At 36.9% G+C, this 17,220-nt stretch overlaps 1 protein-coding gene across 7 annotated transcripts in view; it reads right to left on the reverse strand.

Annotated features, from left to right (window-relative positions):
• Positions 1-17,220, reverse strand: part of LOC135460380 (transportin-1-like) — a 172,581-nt gene that overhangs the window by 46,249 nt on the left and 109,112 nt on the right. For 4 of the 7 annotated variants that reach the window (XM_064737177.1, XM_064737179.1, XM_064737180.1 and 1 more), the window contains 9 exons: positions 15,817-15,903; positions 14,954-15,061; positions 14,578-14,736; positions 14,395-14,482; positions 13,403-13,501; positions 13,095-13,190; positions 10,225-10,300; positions 9,340-9,439; positions 7,819-7,893 (listed from right to left, as the gene is read on the reverse strand). In XM_064737177.1, coding sequence (XP_064593247.1) covers positions 7,819-7,893; positions 9,340-9,439; positions 10,225-10,300; positions 13,095-13,190; positions 13,403-13,501; positions 14,395-14,482; positions 14,578-14,736; positions 14,954-15,061; positions 15,817-15,903 — 888 coding nt within the window. Of the gene's footprint in view, positions 1-7,439; positions 7,541-7,818; positions 7,894-9,339; positions 9,440-10,079; positions 10,154-10,224; positions 10,301-13,094; positions 13,191-13,402; positions 13,502-14,394; positions 14,483-14,577; positions 14,737-14,953; positions 15,062-15,816; positions 15,904-17,220 lie in introns of those variants that run through there. The other 3 variants (XM_064737181.1, XR_010443219.1, XM_064737182.1) reach the window with 3 other exon arrangements.

Raw genomic sequence — 17,220 nt, forward strand, 5'->3', positions numbered from 1 at the left:
TGCAAAGCAATCACAGTTCGCAAAATGAGTACATATGATTTGTTAAAGGCTTCCTCCCAAGGTAAGGGAGGAGGGGTAAAGGTGACCTTCCCAAAAGGGAAGAATTTTTGTCGGCACAAGGGTCATGTGTTCAGTTTTAAATAAAGCTTTAGTACCTGTGGAGAATGTTTATGTTGTAGTGTGGGGAATGAACAACTGGCCAGTCAGAGAAGGCATACTTTTGCAAACCTTTACGGTAACATGTGTACTATGTGTACCTAAAAGCTTTTGTACAATTCACTCAATTTGCTAAACATTCTCAAATGAGAAAGGTTACTCTGGAAGCAAATAATATAAAGATGTTAGGCTTAACATTAACAGACACTGAAATTAAGAAAGACATTAGTAAGGAAATATTAGAATAAGTAAATAAGTGTTTTCAAGGGTATGGGCCTCTGCTGTACCAGGGAGAGTGAAAGATGCTCCCCCATGGGATGCTCCCTCATCAAGCTTAATGAAAGAACACAACCAGTGAGAACTGAGTAGTACCCTCAAAAAGAAGGTAAAGAAGGAATCAGTCCAATAACTGATAGTACTGGATTAAGGGCTGTCAATAAGATAACACAGAATTTGTACCCTGTGGTAGCAAATCCATAGACCTTACTAACTTGTTTAACACCTGAGCTAACCTGGTTCACTGTTTTAGGCCTAAGAGATGCCTTCTTTTGCCTCCCTATCCACGAAGCCAGCCAGAAAATTTTTGCATTCAAACACAAGCTCACATAGTCCATGTGCCTGAAGGCTTCAAAATTCTCCACTCCGAGTGGAGAACAGCTTGCAAGGACCCAGAGTCCCAGGAAGCTCCACAAGAGGAAAGGAGGCTGTTGCAGTACATAGATGATCTTCTAGTAGCCACTCGGACGAGGGAAGCAAGAGAAGCCTAGACGGTAAGCCTTTCGAATTTCCTAGGACTCCAAGGACGCAGAGTCTCAAAGAAAAAGGCACAGGTAGTGAAACAGAAGGTAATCTACCTAGAGTAAAAAGTGAGTGCTGAGCAGCAGACTTTAAGGCAGGGAAGCCCTATGCCAAACCCTGAACCCCAGACAACGAAAGAACTCCAAACCTTCTTAAGCATGGCAGTGTAGTGCCAGCTGTGAGTTCATAATTATAGACTGTTCGCTAGACCCCTCTATGCTCTTATTGCCAATGAGAACTGAGATCTCCAGTGGACAAGAGACACCACACGGGCCTTTCACCAGCTAGAGAGTCCCCTCATGTCGGCTCCAGCTTTGAAACTTCCAGATGTAAGTAAAGCATTCTTTCTATTTTTCCATGCAAGGAATTGCCCTGGGAATATTGGCTCAAGACTTAGGTCCATACCGGAGAGCAGTTGTTTACTTCTCTAAGCAACTAGATGCAACAGCTGAAGGATGGCCAGGTTGCCTCAGAGCTGTAGCAGCAGTTGTGCTGAACATTCAAGAGGCACACAAGTTTACCCTGGGACAAAAATGACTGTGCTAGTGTCCCACACAGTGTCCGCAGTACTGGAAGTAAAGGGTGGCCACTGGCTTTCACCAGAGAAGTTTCGGAAATACCAGGCCATCATGGTAGAGCAAGATGATGTAGAGATAGTGGTGACTAATATTGTCAACCCAGCTTCTTTTCTCAGTAGAATCAAGGAGAAGCAGTACACCACGATTGCCTAGAGACCATTGAAGCTACCTACTCCAGCCGCCCAGACCTAAAGGACACTCCTTTAGACGATGCAGAGACCTGGTTCACTGACAAGAAAGCGACATTGCAAAGTTCACAGTGACTACCTGCAGAGAGGTAATAGAGTCTAGACCCTTACCAACAGGTACCTCTGCACAGGATGCTGAGATAAATGCATGGACCCATGCCTTAGAAACAGCAAAAGGCATTCAGAGTTGTGCATGCACATGGAGCCATCTGGAAGGAGAGGGGACTGCTGACCTCACAGGGAAAGAAGAGACAATCCAGCTGCTGGAAGCAGTTCAGCTACCTGAAAAAGCATATTAAGGCACACCAGAGAGTGAGCTTAAAATTGGAGGAAAGAAATGAGCTGGTGGATGGAGAAGCAAAGAAAGCAGCAAAGGGTGAGGTACAGATTTTCCTCGAAGGTAAGCCATAATACAATAATACTAATCAAAAGAGACGTACAACTGCAAGGGGTGGGCTACCATTGAAAGAGAGCTAGTAATCCCTTCCCATTTTCGTGGTTACTAGTGAAGGAAGGGCACTAGAAAACACACTAGGGCCTAATTACTTAAAGCCTTTTATAGAGTGTGGCTCCTTTCTCAAAATGACCAAGGCTGCCAGTGATACAGAGTGCATTGAAATGAAGTGTTGACTTTGAAGTAGTAATTCCCACAGGCTTTCTAGAAAACACATCTGATTGAAACAATCGTTGTATCGTTGTCAGGAATTTATATGCCACTATCACTCAGGTGAGCTGATAATGTGATCCTTGCCTCCAGACTAACCTCAAAATACCCCCGGGCCAAAACTCGGTCTGACTGGGAGAGGCCATGGGCCTGTACAGCAGTGGCAAATCAACTTTTCAGAACTCCCAAGGAAAGGGGGGTATCAGTATTTACTGGTATTAATAGATACATTTTCAGGGTGGCCAGAAACATTCCCCACCAGAACTGTCAAAGCTCAAGAGGTGACCAGATCATTTTTACAAGAAATAATACCACGCTTCAGAGTTCCAGCCACAATATCCTCAGATAAAGAATCACCTTTCATTTCCAAAATAGTGCAACAGATTAGTAGCCATATGGGCATAGATTAAGAACTTCACACCCCATACTGCCCCCAATCAAGCGGCCAGGGGGAGAGAATGAATCATTTGATTAAGCAGCAAATCATAAGACTGGGACAAGAAGCTCTTCCACTAGCACTATTGCAAATTCAAACTAAACCTTTTGAGCTAAAGCAATGCTGAATCCTTTTGGAATGCCTTATAGAAGACCATAGAATACAAGGGGAATGTCCAGAATGTCCACTTACATGGTGGCATTAAGCAAACAGCTCAGAGTAATTGAGAAACTTGTGGCTGGAACTCGGAGCAGGGAGTTGGATAGCCTGGGGTTGATGTATATGTTAAGTCTCTTACAGAGAAGACTTAGGAACCACAGTGGGAGAGACCACTGCAAGTACCTCTCACCACCTTCACTGCAATCAAAATCGAGGAGCAGAATGCTGGATCCATCACTCTCGGGTGAAGAAGGCCCAGAAGCCCCTTCAGGAGTGACACTAGGAGACAATGAACTGAGACTAAAACTTATTCGGGCAAAATGAGTATATTGCGGTCGGGAGTAGCTCATACTTTAGTGTACAGAATTGTTTTGTATGGAATTATAACTGAAGTTTTAGAACTAGAGAGTACCTCTACCCAAAGCAATGCTGAATGGCCTTGGTCCCTGGCATTTAATCAGTATACTGGATCCATAGGAAAACCTTCTGAGATAAAGAAGGTTTATATTAAACATATCTACTGTAGTAATCCACGAGAATCAAGTATGTGAGGAGTAAGAATAGCAAGAACAGGAGCTGTGAACACTTCAAGGAATCTGAAGAGAAGAAATCAAAGTAAAGTGCTCGGTCATCAATAGGATGCCTTATGAGAGACCAGATGTAATTAGTGTCTGAACCTCCCCTGGTGTATATGAACACCAGGAAGTCTGTGATGACCTAAGTGAATCAGACTGTTGGTGTAATTTCACCCTGATACAGCCTGTAGAAGTGACCTGCCTTTGAGCTCAAGTTACTGTCAGACTTTCATTTGAATTCAAAGTGGACACTGCACTTTTTACCACAGCGGGGCCTTGTACACCCCATACTAGTTCAGACTCTACCCAAACTCCAAACTTAGACCTAACGTAGTAAAGAATGTGACTGAACAACAGCTATTATTCAATCCAGAATGGTCTCTCAAACGTGTGGAGTTGATAATGCAAATTAACATCTCAAAAATCCAACCAGCCTGCTCCTCCTTCCTAAAAACTTCCTTTGAGGGCTGGAAACATGGTCACAAAAACAGGCATATCTCAAGAGCAGAACAAGAAAGGAAGGAGCCAGCTCTCCTGGTGCCTAGAACCAGGAACACCAAGAAATCAGTTTCCTTAAGTCATTTTCCAAGCTGGTTGGCTGAACCCCCAGGCAATGGCTGGTAAAGGGTGCTGAACTGCAGGTGGTAAACTAACCCAAGCAAGGAAGGTGATTTTCCTTATTTATAGCTATCCCTTTTCCTACTGAGATTTGGATCAGTGATTGTCCCAGTCTGAGGCGGTTGGATTCTGCTTAAAAGAGGTAGAGAGAGAGACCCCTTCAGAGCTCAGCAGCAAGCTGTAAGATTTTGAGCATCACTTTTGTGCTGAGTGTTTCAAATAGCAGAAACCTGATCCCAGTTTCTTCTGAGGCACTGCAATGAATTTAGGCTCTTCTCTCAAGATTTCCCCTCCATTATCTTCTGCCCTGAACACAGTCCACAGCTTGATCTTAGCTAGGGGCAAGGTGGGTGACCAGGAGAGACATTCCTGCTTGCCACACATCTGAGAAATCAGGTGCTTTGGAGGGAGAGAGAGAGGTTAGATTCCCTGAGGTCTCTACATTTCAGAACAAACATCTGTCTCAAGTATGACCTAAACCTCTGTCAGATACACTTGTGAAGTGTGTCTGAATTTGTAGTATGAGCCCAGCACATCCCTCTGGCAGGGAGGGATGGTCATGGACAGAAAGCAGTTCCTGTTCCCCATAACAAACATCTAACTGGCATATTAGGGACAAGATTAGGAGTTTTAAATGGAATTGATTCAGAAATACTGATGAATAGACTGGCCGCTGCAGCAGGTAGCCTAACAAAATCGAAGCAGCCTTTATAGTAATCTCTATCGGCATTAGGAACTAGCCAGTGACAGATTTCAAAGTACTGCCAAAGTAAGGAAGTATGAAAATGCCGGGGACCAAGACCACAAGTTAATAGTAGAAGCACTTAGTACAGTTCAAGATAATGTGTCTTTAGCTTTCAGTTGTATACAAGCACAGTTAGAGATGCAAGCAACAGCAGCTCTGATCATATGGGAAGGGGGTGAAGGTAATTTTACAGCTGAAATTCGGAAAATTGTGTGGGATCATGCAATTGATTTTGAAAGGAAGTTTCAATCCTGGTGGACTATGGTGAATTTCACCTATGATCCTGTTTCTAATGTGGCCACTGCCTTTGTGCTTACCATACATAATGCCACTGTTTATGTTCATCCAGTCACTGACCAGAAAAATGTGCTCGTATATACTGGAAAAGGGTGTATATGTCTGAGAGCTGCCTGTGCTCCTGTGCTGCTGTAAAAATTGATAGCAATGGTTTTATTCTGTCTAGTAGAAATCATTCTAATTTCTGTACTTGTAATTTTGTTAAGATTATCGGGTGTGATTTTTCGTACTTGGCCCCAGTGACATCCCACCAGCTGATTAAAGCTAACTACACGATGTATCACAGACTACCACCTACTCCTATTGGGATGAACCCTACATTAGTAAAACAATTAATTAAGCACCAAGGCCTATTGGAGATCTTAAAGGAAATCCAAGAAAGTGGAAAGAAAACCTTAATTACTGTCCAACATGATACAAAGGAGATAACCAGAGTTCTACAAAGAATAAAACAAAATATGGATCATCACTGGTGGGATGTGATCTTTGGGTGGTCACCAACTGCAAATGGAATCTTTAATAAGTTGTGCCACCCCATTGTAGTTTTACTAATATTAGTTGGGATAAGCTTAGGATTATCTACTATATTGTTAATTTGGGACTGGAGAATACTACAACGAATAGCTGTATTAACCTCTTTATCAAACGTACATGGTGGAGCATTAAAAGACACTTATTGTCATGAGGGTTTTCATTAAGTAAAAGAATTTACTTATTTCCTAGGAAAGGGGGGAATGAGACAGAGTAGAGATCCATTCTGAATTAGGTGAAGTGTCTAGAAGAGGTGAAAAGTCTGTGAGGCCAAAACTGAAGGAAAAACTCGCATGCCGAGACAGCAAGGAGACAGAGAAAGAAAAACAGAAAAGACCACGAGGTCAATTTCCTCCCGACCTAGGAATTCCTTTGATAAAGAAGAACTGGCGATAAATGTCACGCGGGATGAATATGTATGAACTTATTGTGAAACTGTATGCATATGCATTTGGAAGGGGGATAAAAGGAGACCTGAGATCTTCAGGGGTACGCATGCCTTTTGAGGAGAATTTTCTCTGCATGCGTCTGGCCATAAATAAACATACCGAGCATTACAACTTTTATAAAGTTGTGAGGTTTCTTCTTTTCTCCACAAAACACCATCCCCCCAAAACCCAAACACTATCCACTATCAAGAGAAAGGCCTTGGGGGACTACAAATTTTTTCTCATTATTTCTAAAAGGCATAATTATCATTGGAAAATATGTAACTGGACTATAATAATCATGTATTCAACTAATAAAAACTCATTCCAATGAGGAAGCAATCTAAAAAAATTGTATGCCATCACTTGAAGAAAGCTTTGTCTCTGTCCTTGCTTGGCAAAAACTACAAAAAATACATTTTGAAAAGCAAGGATGTCTTTATGCCAAGCGACCGAGAAACACTGTCTACTTTGAATGCATTAGATCCCATGTGGATATCCTGGAAAGAATCTGAAAAAGAGGAGCATAGCTTATTGAAGTAAGTATTGTATGCTGAAGGAGCAGGACAGAAACATGTACTGAAACTGCTTTGGACAGCCATCACAGACAGCATCCTGGACTTTCTTTTAAGCTTGTATTTCTTGTTTCCTTATGCTGATGCTAGAATACCCAGAGCCATGCATTTCCTGACCCTGATATTCCTTTGAAGGTTCTCAGATATTTGGTCTCCTAACTAGGACACTGAGATTTTTTTTGTCTTTGATACTCAAGTCAGGATTCCAATGTTCTAGTTCATTCTGATGCACACACTTGGCATTACTTGAAGAGGAAGTGCCAATATTGGCCCACAATTCAAGTGTGTACTTAAAAATATGTTCCATTTTATCTTTAAGAGGACCATTAACTTTTGACATACATCCTTCCTAAAACTAGAGATTTCACTTTACAACATACAAGAAAAGCCTGAACAATACTGAACAATAACAGCATCTGTGCATGAAACTAAGTTTATTTTGTTCTGGTTTTTAACTGAAGACACTAGTGCATAAACACAGAATATTATTTTCTGTTTCTGTGTGTGTTTTGTTTATTTCACACAAGGCAAACATTCCTTTTGATTAAATTCTATTGACACTTTGTCTAGGAATGCATTCTTGGCTATATCTGTACATAAGTTTCTTGAAGACTTGCTTATCCAAGAGGAACTCTGAGGAGGGTTAAGCAGTCCCAAAAACTTATTTTCATCTGGAGCAAGATAAACAGATCAGGATACTACTGGAAGATTTTCCATTTTCAATTTTCTAGATATTTAAAAAAATATATATTCTTGGGGGAGATGGGTCTTAAACCACACAGATCTCATTTTCTAGAAAAGAAAAAAAAGGGGAAAAAAAGTTTTCTATGTGGTATAAAACCTCCTGTTCTTCCAAATGCAGCCAAAACATAGTAGGCTGGACATTATAAAAATATAGGTTAAAAAAAAATCAGATTTTTTTAATGTTTTGTTTGACAGTTTATGACTTTGCAAGAAAGCCTTCATGACCACAAAAACAGTAAGTTTTAATAATGGAAATAAACAACAAGGAAAAAAAAGGATCCAAAAATAACCACAGTTCAGATATACCGTCATACTAGAAACATTACCTTACAGAACATGTCTCGGAGATCATCTTTTGGGTTAATCCACGATGCAACAGCATCACAAAAAAAAATAAAGTCCTATAAGATTAAACAATCACATAGGTTAGGAACTTAACATTTATAGGTCCGAAAACAATGTCCAATGTTTGTTCTATGAACTATGCAGGATATCTGATCCTAACTCACAACTCTGCTTTTAGTTTTATGCCTTTATTTTCTAGTTAATTCAGACAATAATGGTAAGCTATTGTATGTTTAAGTATATGGAAATAGAAATAGCTCAGTGTAGGAATACCTTTGTTTCATAGGATTTTTTATTAAATTGAACCACAGTTAAAAACACCCCAAACCAACAAACAAACACCTCTTCCCTCCCCCATACCACACTTGTCTAACTAATCATTTCAGTACACATTATAAGTTTGAGAACCAATCATCTCAATAACAATCAACAAACTTGGGATCACACTTGCAACTTACTCTCATGTATTTTCAGTTGGGAAAAAAGCTGTTGTATTTTTTTAAGCAGAGACAGAAGTTGTTTCTGGGATACACAGAATGTGTACATGTTCAAAACTAAAGCCACCCCAAAATAACTATTTTGCTTTACCTCTGACTATACCATTAAAACATCAGTCTTAATGATTAAGTTGATAATGCATGTTTTTGGATAGGAACTGAGGATAACAACTACATAGGAGGAGAGCTTGGATAATGAAGAGAGTCCTTAATTGCTCCCTCCATTTAAGCTGTGTGAAAGAACAAACAGACAGCAGAAGAGGAAAATGCTAAGTACAAGATAAGGGATACGTGAAATGAACTGAAAAATTCAAAACAAGATAAAGGTTCAATTCTTGCATTTCAGGGAGAAGGATTCCAGGCAGAGGAGAGGGAAATTCACCTTTATTTTCCTTTTAGAAAATATTACCTTCATACAGCTTTACCTTGGAGCTGCACAGACTAAAGAGCAAATCATATTCTAGAGATGTACAATTTATTTTAAAGGGATGCATCTTCCTTATGGTGACTATTTAAGCAATATAGCCAAAGCTGAAAGAGAATCTTCCCTGACCCAGTTTTAAGAATGAAGGGGTGGTTATTGTTTTTGTTTTGTTTCTTTTTTTAAAAGCCTAGATTGTATCTGAAAAACAGGTTTCAATATGTCAGCTTTTGTCTTGTATTTTCATACATATCAACATAAAAAAGACTGATAGAAGTATCAGAATACAGTTAATCAAAGTTCATTATTGACATATTCCTTGTAAGTAAAAGACAAAAATGCATTTAACAATGCTGTCTTCCTTTCCATAAGTGATAATTACTGAAGCAGAAATCCTGAAGTATCAGGATATGTATAATTTGGAATATAAACATTTTGGTCTTCTTGATGCCTAAAAAGAAGTTACAGCACATACTACTGGAAATCCACTTCAAGCTAAATATTTTTCATACTCCGTATACAGCTTTCACTAAATTTCACATGAGCAAAGAAAAAAGAAGTTAAGACCTATTTATGTATCTTACTTGGACTACTCCACTGGGGTTGACTGAGATCATGGTACATATCCCACGGAACGCTGAATCCTTTTCCTCATTGTCTCTTATGTTTCGCAGAGAAGTGCACCTAGTAAGTTGGAGAGCAAAACTTGAATAATTCTATTACTTTTTGATTCAGTCAAGTCAGAACTAGATGACAGCATTTGATGGAATAAGTCACACTGATAAGATTACCTGAAACACTATTTTGAACACTTAGAAAGTTACTTGTTGCACACAGTGTTTACTAGTATATTCCCATTAGGTATCACCTACAGAATCTTGCTTTCCTGTTGAACTATATAGTTAGAAAGTGTGACCTGTATTCCATTAAATACAAAATAAACACATATAAAAATAATTATAATTATAGAAACTATCATTATTAGAAGCAGAACATATAATACTATTGCAATATGAATTGTCAGATATCACTTAAAGAACAATTATTTAACCTTTACAGCAGCAAGCAAGCTATTTTATACATAACAAGTATAGAAATAGATTACTTACAGCAATTCAAGCCTCAGACTGAATTTTAAGTAAAGTAATGCACAGTTTAAATTTTAGAGTATTTGCATGCATTGTATTATCATTCTCGTGGATTTTAAAATGCTCTTTCATGGTCAAGCTTAACACGCAAGCATGTGACAATCTTATCCCATGCATAAATTAGTCGTTAGCCACAACATAAAGAATACATGACAGTGCTACTAAAAACTCACAAACCTGATAGGACAAGATTAGTCACATGGTTGGCAATGATTAAGGATTGAGATTTTGTAACCAACTGAAAATATATCTAAAAGTGAGATAGAAGAAAGAAAGAAAGTGAAGAAAAATGAATTAAAAAAAATTTTGAATAATACACACCAGGGTCTTATAAACTGCTGTAGCATGGGAGCCACCTCTTGAGGACAAACGTAACCAAGACGACCAATTGTTATTGCTAAGGTAATGCAATCACGGTTATACACCACCAAACGCCAACCAAGACATGAGCAAATGAGGGGGGAGGAGAAAAAATAAAGAAAAAACAACAAATAACTCAGAAACAGAAGCCAACAGAATCTGTATATGATAGTAAACATAAGATTTCACCAGTGCTGTTTATTACAACCCCTTGAATAAGAGGAAGCAACATATATGGTATAGTCTCCAGGGTAAAAGAAAAATTAAAGAAGTAAATGAGAGAACACCAAAAAACACAATTTGAAATACAAAGGCTTTCTGATGCAAGTAGTCATTCTGCTCTCTTCAGAATCACCTCTTACAGTAAATTTATCTACTTACACTTCAAAGTTTTTAATAAAAAGTACTATTATGGATACTAATGATAGAAAGGAATTAACCATTTTTGGTTTTAGTATCAAGTAGTCCTAAAAATTTAATTTTTTCAATATTTAGAATTTAAGATTTTGATAGGTCTACTATCAGTAAAAATACATTTATAAACACTTTTACATGGAATACATTGTGGTCTATCTAATAAACACTAAATAGATTAAACACTCTCAAAGAGACCCAAGTATTTGCTTTCTTCATAATCTTGTAGAAAAATTAAAGTGGTTGCTAGCTCATAGCAAGTGACTGGATAAAATTAATTTTTTAATCCAAATATTTTTCCTGTTTAGAAAAACTTCCTCATAAAAGTTGTATGATTATCTGACTTTTGATACAAAAGCATAAAGACAAAAAACAAGTAAAACTGCTTCTCTGAATGATTAGGTATTGTGGTCCTTTGTTCTGAGGGCCAGACTGAAAATAATATCATCATGAAAGTGTGTTTTAATGGTGTTTGCTCAACTCACAAAAGATTAATCTTCAGAAAAAAGAGAAGGTGGGAAATAATGTATCAGAATTACTTGAAGCAAAATCCATGAATAATACTAAAATCCAGCAGATTTATATGAAGCAAAGAAACCTATGTTCAAGGGACATACTATGCAACACTAATTAACAGGCGTTTGTGAACAGTTTCATGAAACATGCAATAAAGCAGATGATGCTTTCTCCAATAAAAGTTTAGTGTAGGATACACTAGCAGTTTTAAATGTACCCATTCCATGAAAGCTACATGTCACTGGTAATGTACTGTTTTGCCCAGACATTAATTGATTTCAAATTTTCAGCAGATCTAACACAAAACTGCATTTGAAGTGATACTTTCAAATGAAAGTGCACTTTTAAGGTTTATCTGTAAATTCTCACAGCTAGAGTCTGTATGAGGAATAGTAATTTTTGTCAAAGGGTAACTTTTGGCATGTACTCATTATTTTCTATGCAACTATTTTACTTAAGCTGATCTCATATGTTTCCATAACAGAAGTGTTTTCATAGCTCATTACATAACAACCTACAATAGAAAAAATTAATACTCTTGCACATACCAATGGCATGTAGCACAATATCCCACAAGAAACTTATCATTACATCACACTCAACATTTATTTACAGCTTTGCATCTGCATTTAAAGTAACTATTAAGATACTAAAAATAGTCAGTGTTTGGATGCCTAAAAAAATTCTCTGCCAGTTATGGAAGCAAACTTTTAGGTACTGGATGTTTCTCAGATACAGATATTACATGTCCATCAATACAGACAAAGGGGCTTGGGGGCAAGGGGTAAGAAAATTTATTTTCGTGTACTATTCCATGGTGCATTTCATAACAAGTAATTAGCATGAAAATTATCTTTTCAAAAAGCAGTACCTATAATATGCCAGACAACTAGGCAATTTTTCCTTTACGTTCACCTTCCATATTAAATGAGGGGATGAGGTGTGGAGAATACTGAAGGAAAAATATGCATAGAAAGAAATCCCAATTTATCTCATACTTAGCTCAAGCCCAAATGTAACTAGCACTGAATTTCCATAATTTTCAATTATGTTCAGTATAATGACTAAGCTATCATTTTTCTTACAAGACAGTTTTCAAACAGAAAAAAAAAATCAAAATATTCTAAATTAGTAAAACAATAAACCTGAAACGTGTTAAATTATTAATAAAGTTTTGCTGAAGTATGGAAGGTGTTCCTCATACCAGAACATGCCTTCTATAAATGCAAAAAACCAAGCCTCAGAAATTTCAGTTCAATAAGGCATTTGGGGACTGCTTCCAATTTGGAAGGCAAAGCAGCTGTCCAGAACATAGAAACATACATGCCACTGTTAAGACTTCTTTTCAGAAATTTGTCGTTAAGTGACCAGGTAATAGAAATTATACATAATTTCAGTTATGTTTTGGTAAAACTGCCATCACAGATCTAGATTTTTGTGCATATTGCTACAAAGTAATGTTTTTTAAAAAGTGCATTATTGTAAATTCAAAGAGTTCATTATTTTTTATATATATGCCAATTACATTTGTTTCACACTAGACATGTACGTACAGTACTCATGAAAGGACATGCATATATTAAAATGAGTGTAAAGCCACTAAGTCTTTAAGTGTTACTGCATATATCTGTCATATTGTATACATAAATAAAATTGGAAGAATATTTTAATAGATGATAAATAAATATAAAATGCTATAAAGGTGAGAAAGCACTTTAATAATCTAGATATATGATAGATGTTTTTCTGCAAGACTGAGACTTGTAAGAGTTTCTCTAAAACAGTTGTTTTTGCTTATAAAAGCCACATATAGCAATAAAATAAGTTCTACTCAATTTTTTTAAATCATCGTAGAAAAAAAATTAATTCCCTTAAACATAAATTATTCAGTTTTTGGATACCTGTGTTCTCTAACAATGTCTTTGGTGTGTTGGGTCTGTTAATTATTTCTACAAGCTGGTGTAACACCATTGGAATATAATGCTGCATCTCTATACCTGAAACAGCCAAAAAAAAAAACATTCAGAAGAAAATGACCATTAATATATATAATCTATTTAGATCTGGTGCATTGAACTTACTGTCAAAGACAAGAATTTAAAACTGAATTTAAATTTTTAACATGAAAGCATCACTAGAAATGAAAAACAATCCACAACCCAAACAAACCATTCTAAATATGTGAAAATTCAAAGAAAAAAAATCTTACCCATTTGGATGGAGATTTCTCCAATTGCCCAGGTGGCATTGTTACACACAGAAATGAATTCAGGGTTCAGGTTTGTTCCCAAAATGGGCATGAAATCAGCTAGAAGGAACATTTTAAAATCTCATCACACAATACAAGCAACCATCTTGTTCTATTACTGTAAGATCACAAGGAGAGGGAGTTTAAAAAATCATATAAGTGTATTTAAATTCTTGTAAAGCATTACACTTGAATGAACAAGAGCTGTATTTCTGCTATATATCAGATTAGTCTGGAAGATACAACCTAAGCAGATCAATGCAAATCCTTTCAAACTACGATTTAAAAATATTTCTAATAGATTTTACATTGATGTAGCTCTAGAAACCTTTTTTATCTCATTCCCGGGAGTAGGGAAAGAAAAGCACACCCGGATAGCTATGTATTCAGCTGTGCTAAAAAAAAATAATTACCAAACACCTCTCCCCAAAACAAACACCTCCTTCAGCAACAAAAACAAAAAAACACCAAACACAACACCAAGCCCCCCAAAAAACCCCAACAGCCAACAATGAAGCCTAGAAAGCAAATCCCAGCTTTGATTAAAATGACAGATGTTATAATCTATCTTTGTGACTAATATTTCACTAAAATTAAAATTCCAAGTCTATCCAAGTATTCATAGATTCTAGTAGAGTAAAAATCCTACAAAGCAACTGTTCTAATTGAAGTGTAAGTACATCTGTTTTTCTGTATTCCAGCAAAACAGGAAGCATGTTACATTATAGAAATCAAGCAACAAGATGAATTTTTGCACTGTCTACAAAAAGAACAACACGTCTTAAAACACACAGTTTAAAGGAGAAAAGACTACAGACTCTTGCTGATGAAGGAAAACTAAAATCTACACCACGACAAGGTAACCCACAGAAAAGGGAACTTAAAAATGGCTAAACCATCCTCCTATCAGTTTATAAAACAAATTAATTATTTAATATGCAAAAGAAACATACCGATGCAAGGCTTAACATGCTGAAAACACGCCTTTGTCAGATCACCTAACAATGCAAAAGAACTCTGCCGCACCTCAGGCATTTTATCCTAAAGGGAGGAAGAAAAAAAACCTGACAATTCTAGAAGTGTTTCTGATTCTTTCTAGAAAGAAAATTTTGGATTAAACAGATTACTCATCTCACCTGCATACATTGGTACATTAGTGTCAGGATATTGCTGCAAGCCACTAGCTGTTCAATGTTGCCTCCAAGTCCTTCAGCTAAACCACTGAGTAAATCAAGAGCTACAATCATGAAATCTTTATCTGGAGCCTCATATTGGTCTGGCTGAGCATTGTGCAACTGCAACAAATAATTATGCATTTTCAAAATGAGTATTATATTTTCTCAGAGGCATGCATAAAAGTAAAAAAAAACAAACAAGTTTCAGAACTGCAGCTTCATTTAAATATTCAATAATTAATACTACAAATCTCCCTGCAAACCCCTAACTTTACATAGTTAATACATTGGTTTAAGGAGATATTCTGAAAACATTGGAATAGCAATAGAAAAATACCATGGCTTGTGCAAGAGTCTTCTGCACCAGATTGACACAACGCTGGTACACAGGCTCACAGTATGGAAGAAATCCAGATTGCAAGGCAGTAGCAACTGATGACAGGCACTGAAATAAAATAAAGAAGGAAAAAAAGTGAGAGAGACACTTTCTTCACCTGCCCCAAGTACCCTTTACTTGTGTGTAGCAAATTAAAAGCATTTTAAGTATACTCACAAGTAACTGTTTAAGCAAAAACAACCTGGAAAGGTAGTACTGATTAGCTGAGCCAAGGCAACCATCAGCTAATTGTTATTCTCTCCTATGTATGTCAGTTGAAAAAATTTCTCAGGAGCAGCATCTTCTTCAAGGTGCCAAGACAGTTCATATGAAGACAATTACCATAATTCAGATAGCATTTACACTAAACTTCACCATGCTGACAATGTACAAGCCCTAACATTACCCAAGAGTTATGAAACTAATTTCTCTTGAAGTGTTTTCCTGCTTCACACTTGGAAAGTACAGAGAACAGACTACTTTGTCTGGTTCATACCTTCAGCCTGTTGGTAATTTTTTTAATGAAGGGACGAAAGGAAAGCAGTGAGAGAAGACAAGAACAACAGGGATGGAACAATTTTTTAAAAACAAAGAATCCCAAAGAAAACACCCAAGAATGGCAGGGAAAAAATAATTCTAAAAGATTTCTGCTAAACTTAATAACATTTCCTCAGTTAAAAAAAATTCTCACTACTGTCATAATATTTTCTCCATAATGGGAAATGCCTAACACTGACAGCATTTATAGACACACTTCCTAGTAGGAACATCCTTAGTAGAAGAGGCAATTCCCAAAAGACACATACTCAAATTTTAACATTTACCTCCAATAAAGGGAAGAGATCTTTATCTTCATCTTTCAACATGTTCCACTTCTGGATTAATGGAGGCATTAGCATCTGAATATATTCCTGTTTAAGATGAAAATGCATCAGCTACTGAAGCATTTAATTGCATACTAGTTTATTTCAAAGCTAGAAAATTTATATATTCTACTTTTTCAGGAGAAAAAAAATATACTGCAATTCAACCTTTGTTGAAATATATAGTAGTTGAATATTAGAACTTAAATTTTATGTATTAAGATTTTTTGCTGAGGCACATAAGTGCCTTTGCAAAACAAATCTTTCCTTCCAGGTTTGGCTTCAGTCTACCAACTTTTAATAGCTGCCTGGGTTGTTACATATCTATAGGATTGACTCAGGGGCTACAGAAAATGTTTTTACCAGCAATACAATCTAGCTGTGCATCTGCCACCTGCTTTTCTCAATCATCTTCCATTGCCTTCATGTTTCAACTCTATCCCCAGAAGTTCCTGAAACCTGTTCCTCATTCAATTACTCATCCATGAAGAAAGTAATTTTCTATCCCTCCAGAAATGCGCACTTACCAATTCTGTATAAAATGTTGCATCTTCTCGGCCACTGCTGTCACAGTCACAAGGACATTAAGCAAGGCATCCCTGTAGTACTGTTGCTCCCAGAAAGTATCCAAAGAGACAACAGATGCTGCCAGCTAATGCTATGTCCAAAGATACAATATTTTAAGCAACTGAAGAAAGTCCCACCATTACCAGGAGCTCCCATTTAGCTTCCTCCTGGTGCTGTCAGAAGTCAAGCTGGCCAGGGCCAGAGAGAGATTGGAAAATATGTCCTTTGACAGTGTGGAGTCTTGAATGGCAAATAAAATGCCATGGCAACAACCCAAATTGTTTTATTCTAGTTTGTCTATGTCATGTGAAGCACTATAGAGAAATAAACCAAATTTCAACAGCATGCATGTGACATATATGTATATCCTATTAATGAACATGTATACTACAAAACCCCCACTACACTTGCCTGTGCTCTCTGTGATTTACTCGAAGGATTCTGTGTTTTTAGATATAAAATGCACATCTATCCCACCTTTGGATGAAGCAATCTCTAATGATGATGTGCTTTGATGCATTGAAAGACAGAGCAGTTTAGCTATACTGAAAGTGGTTACAAGCAACAAAAAAGTCATTAGAAATTAGCACACACATTCTACCAATTTCTTTAAAATCCCATGTCATATCTATATATATATCTATATATCTCCTTTGAGCTGAAAAATTCTGAGAGTAAGAAAAAAAAGCCACAATAATGAGAAGTACATTTTGCAAGCCACCAAACACACAATTATTTATTCAAAATGGGGAGTATTTGTGTAGTGTGAAAATTACATACAGTCTATGTATATTACAT

This window comes from Zonotrichia leucophrys, unplaced genomic scaffold, assembly GCF_028769735.1.
Source record: "Zonotrichia leucophrys gambelii isolate GWCS_2022_RI unplaced genomic scaffold, RI_Zleu_2.0 Scaffold_36_1286893, whole genome shotgun sequence".
NCBI lineage: Eukaryota > Metazoa > Chordata > Aves > Passeriformes > Passerellidae > Zonotrichia > Zonotrichia leucophrys.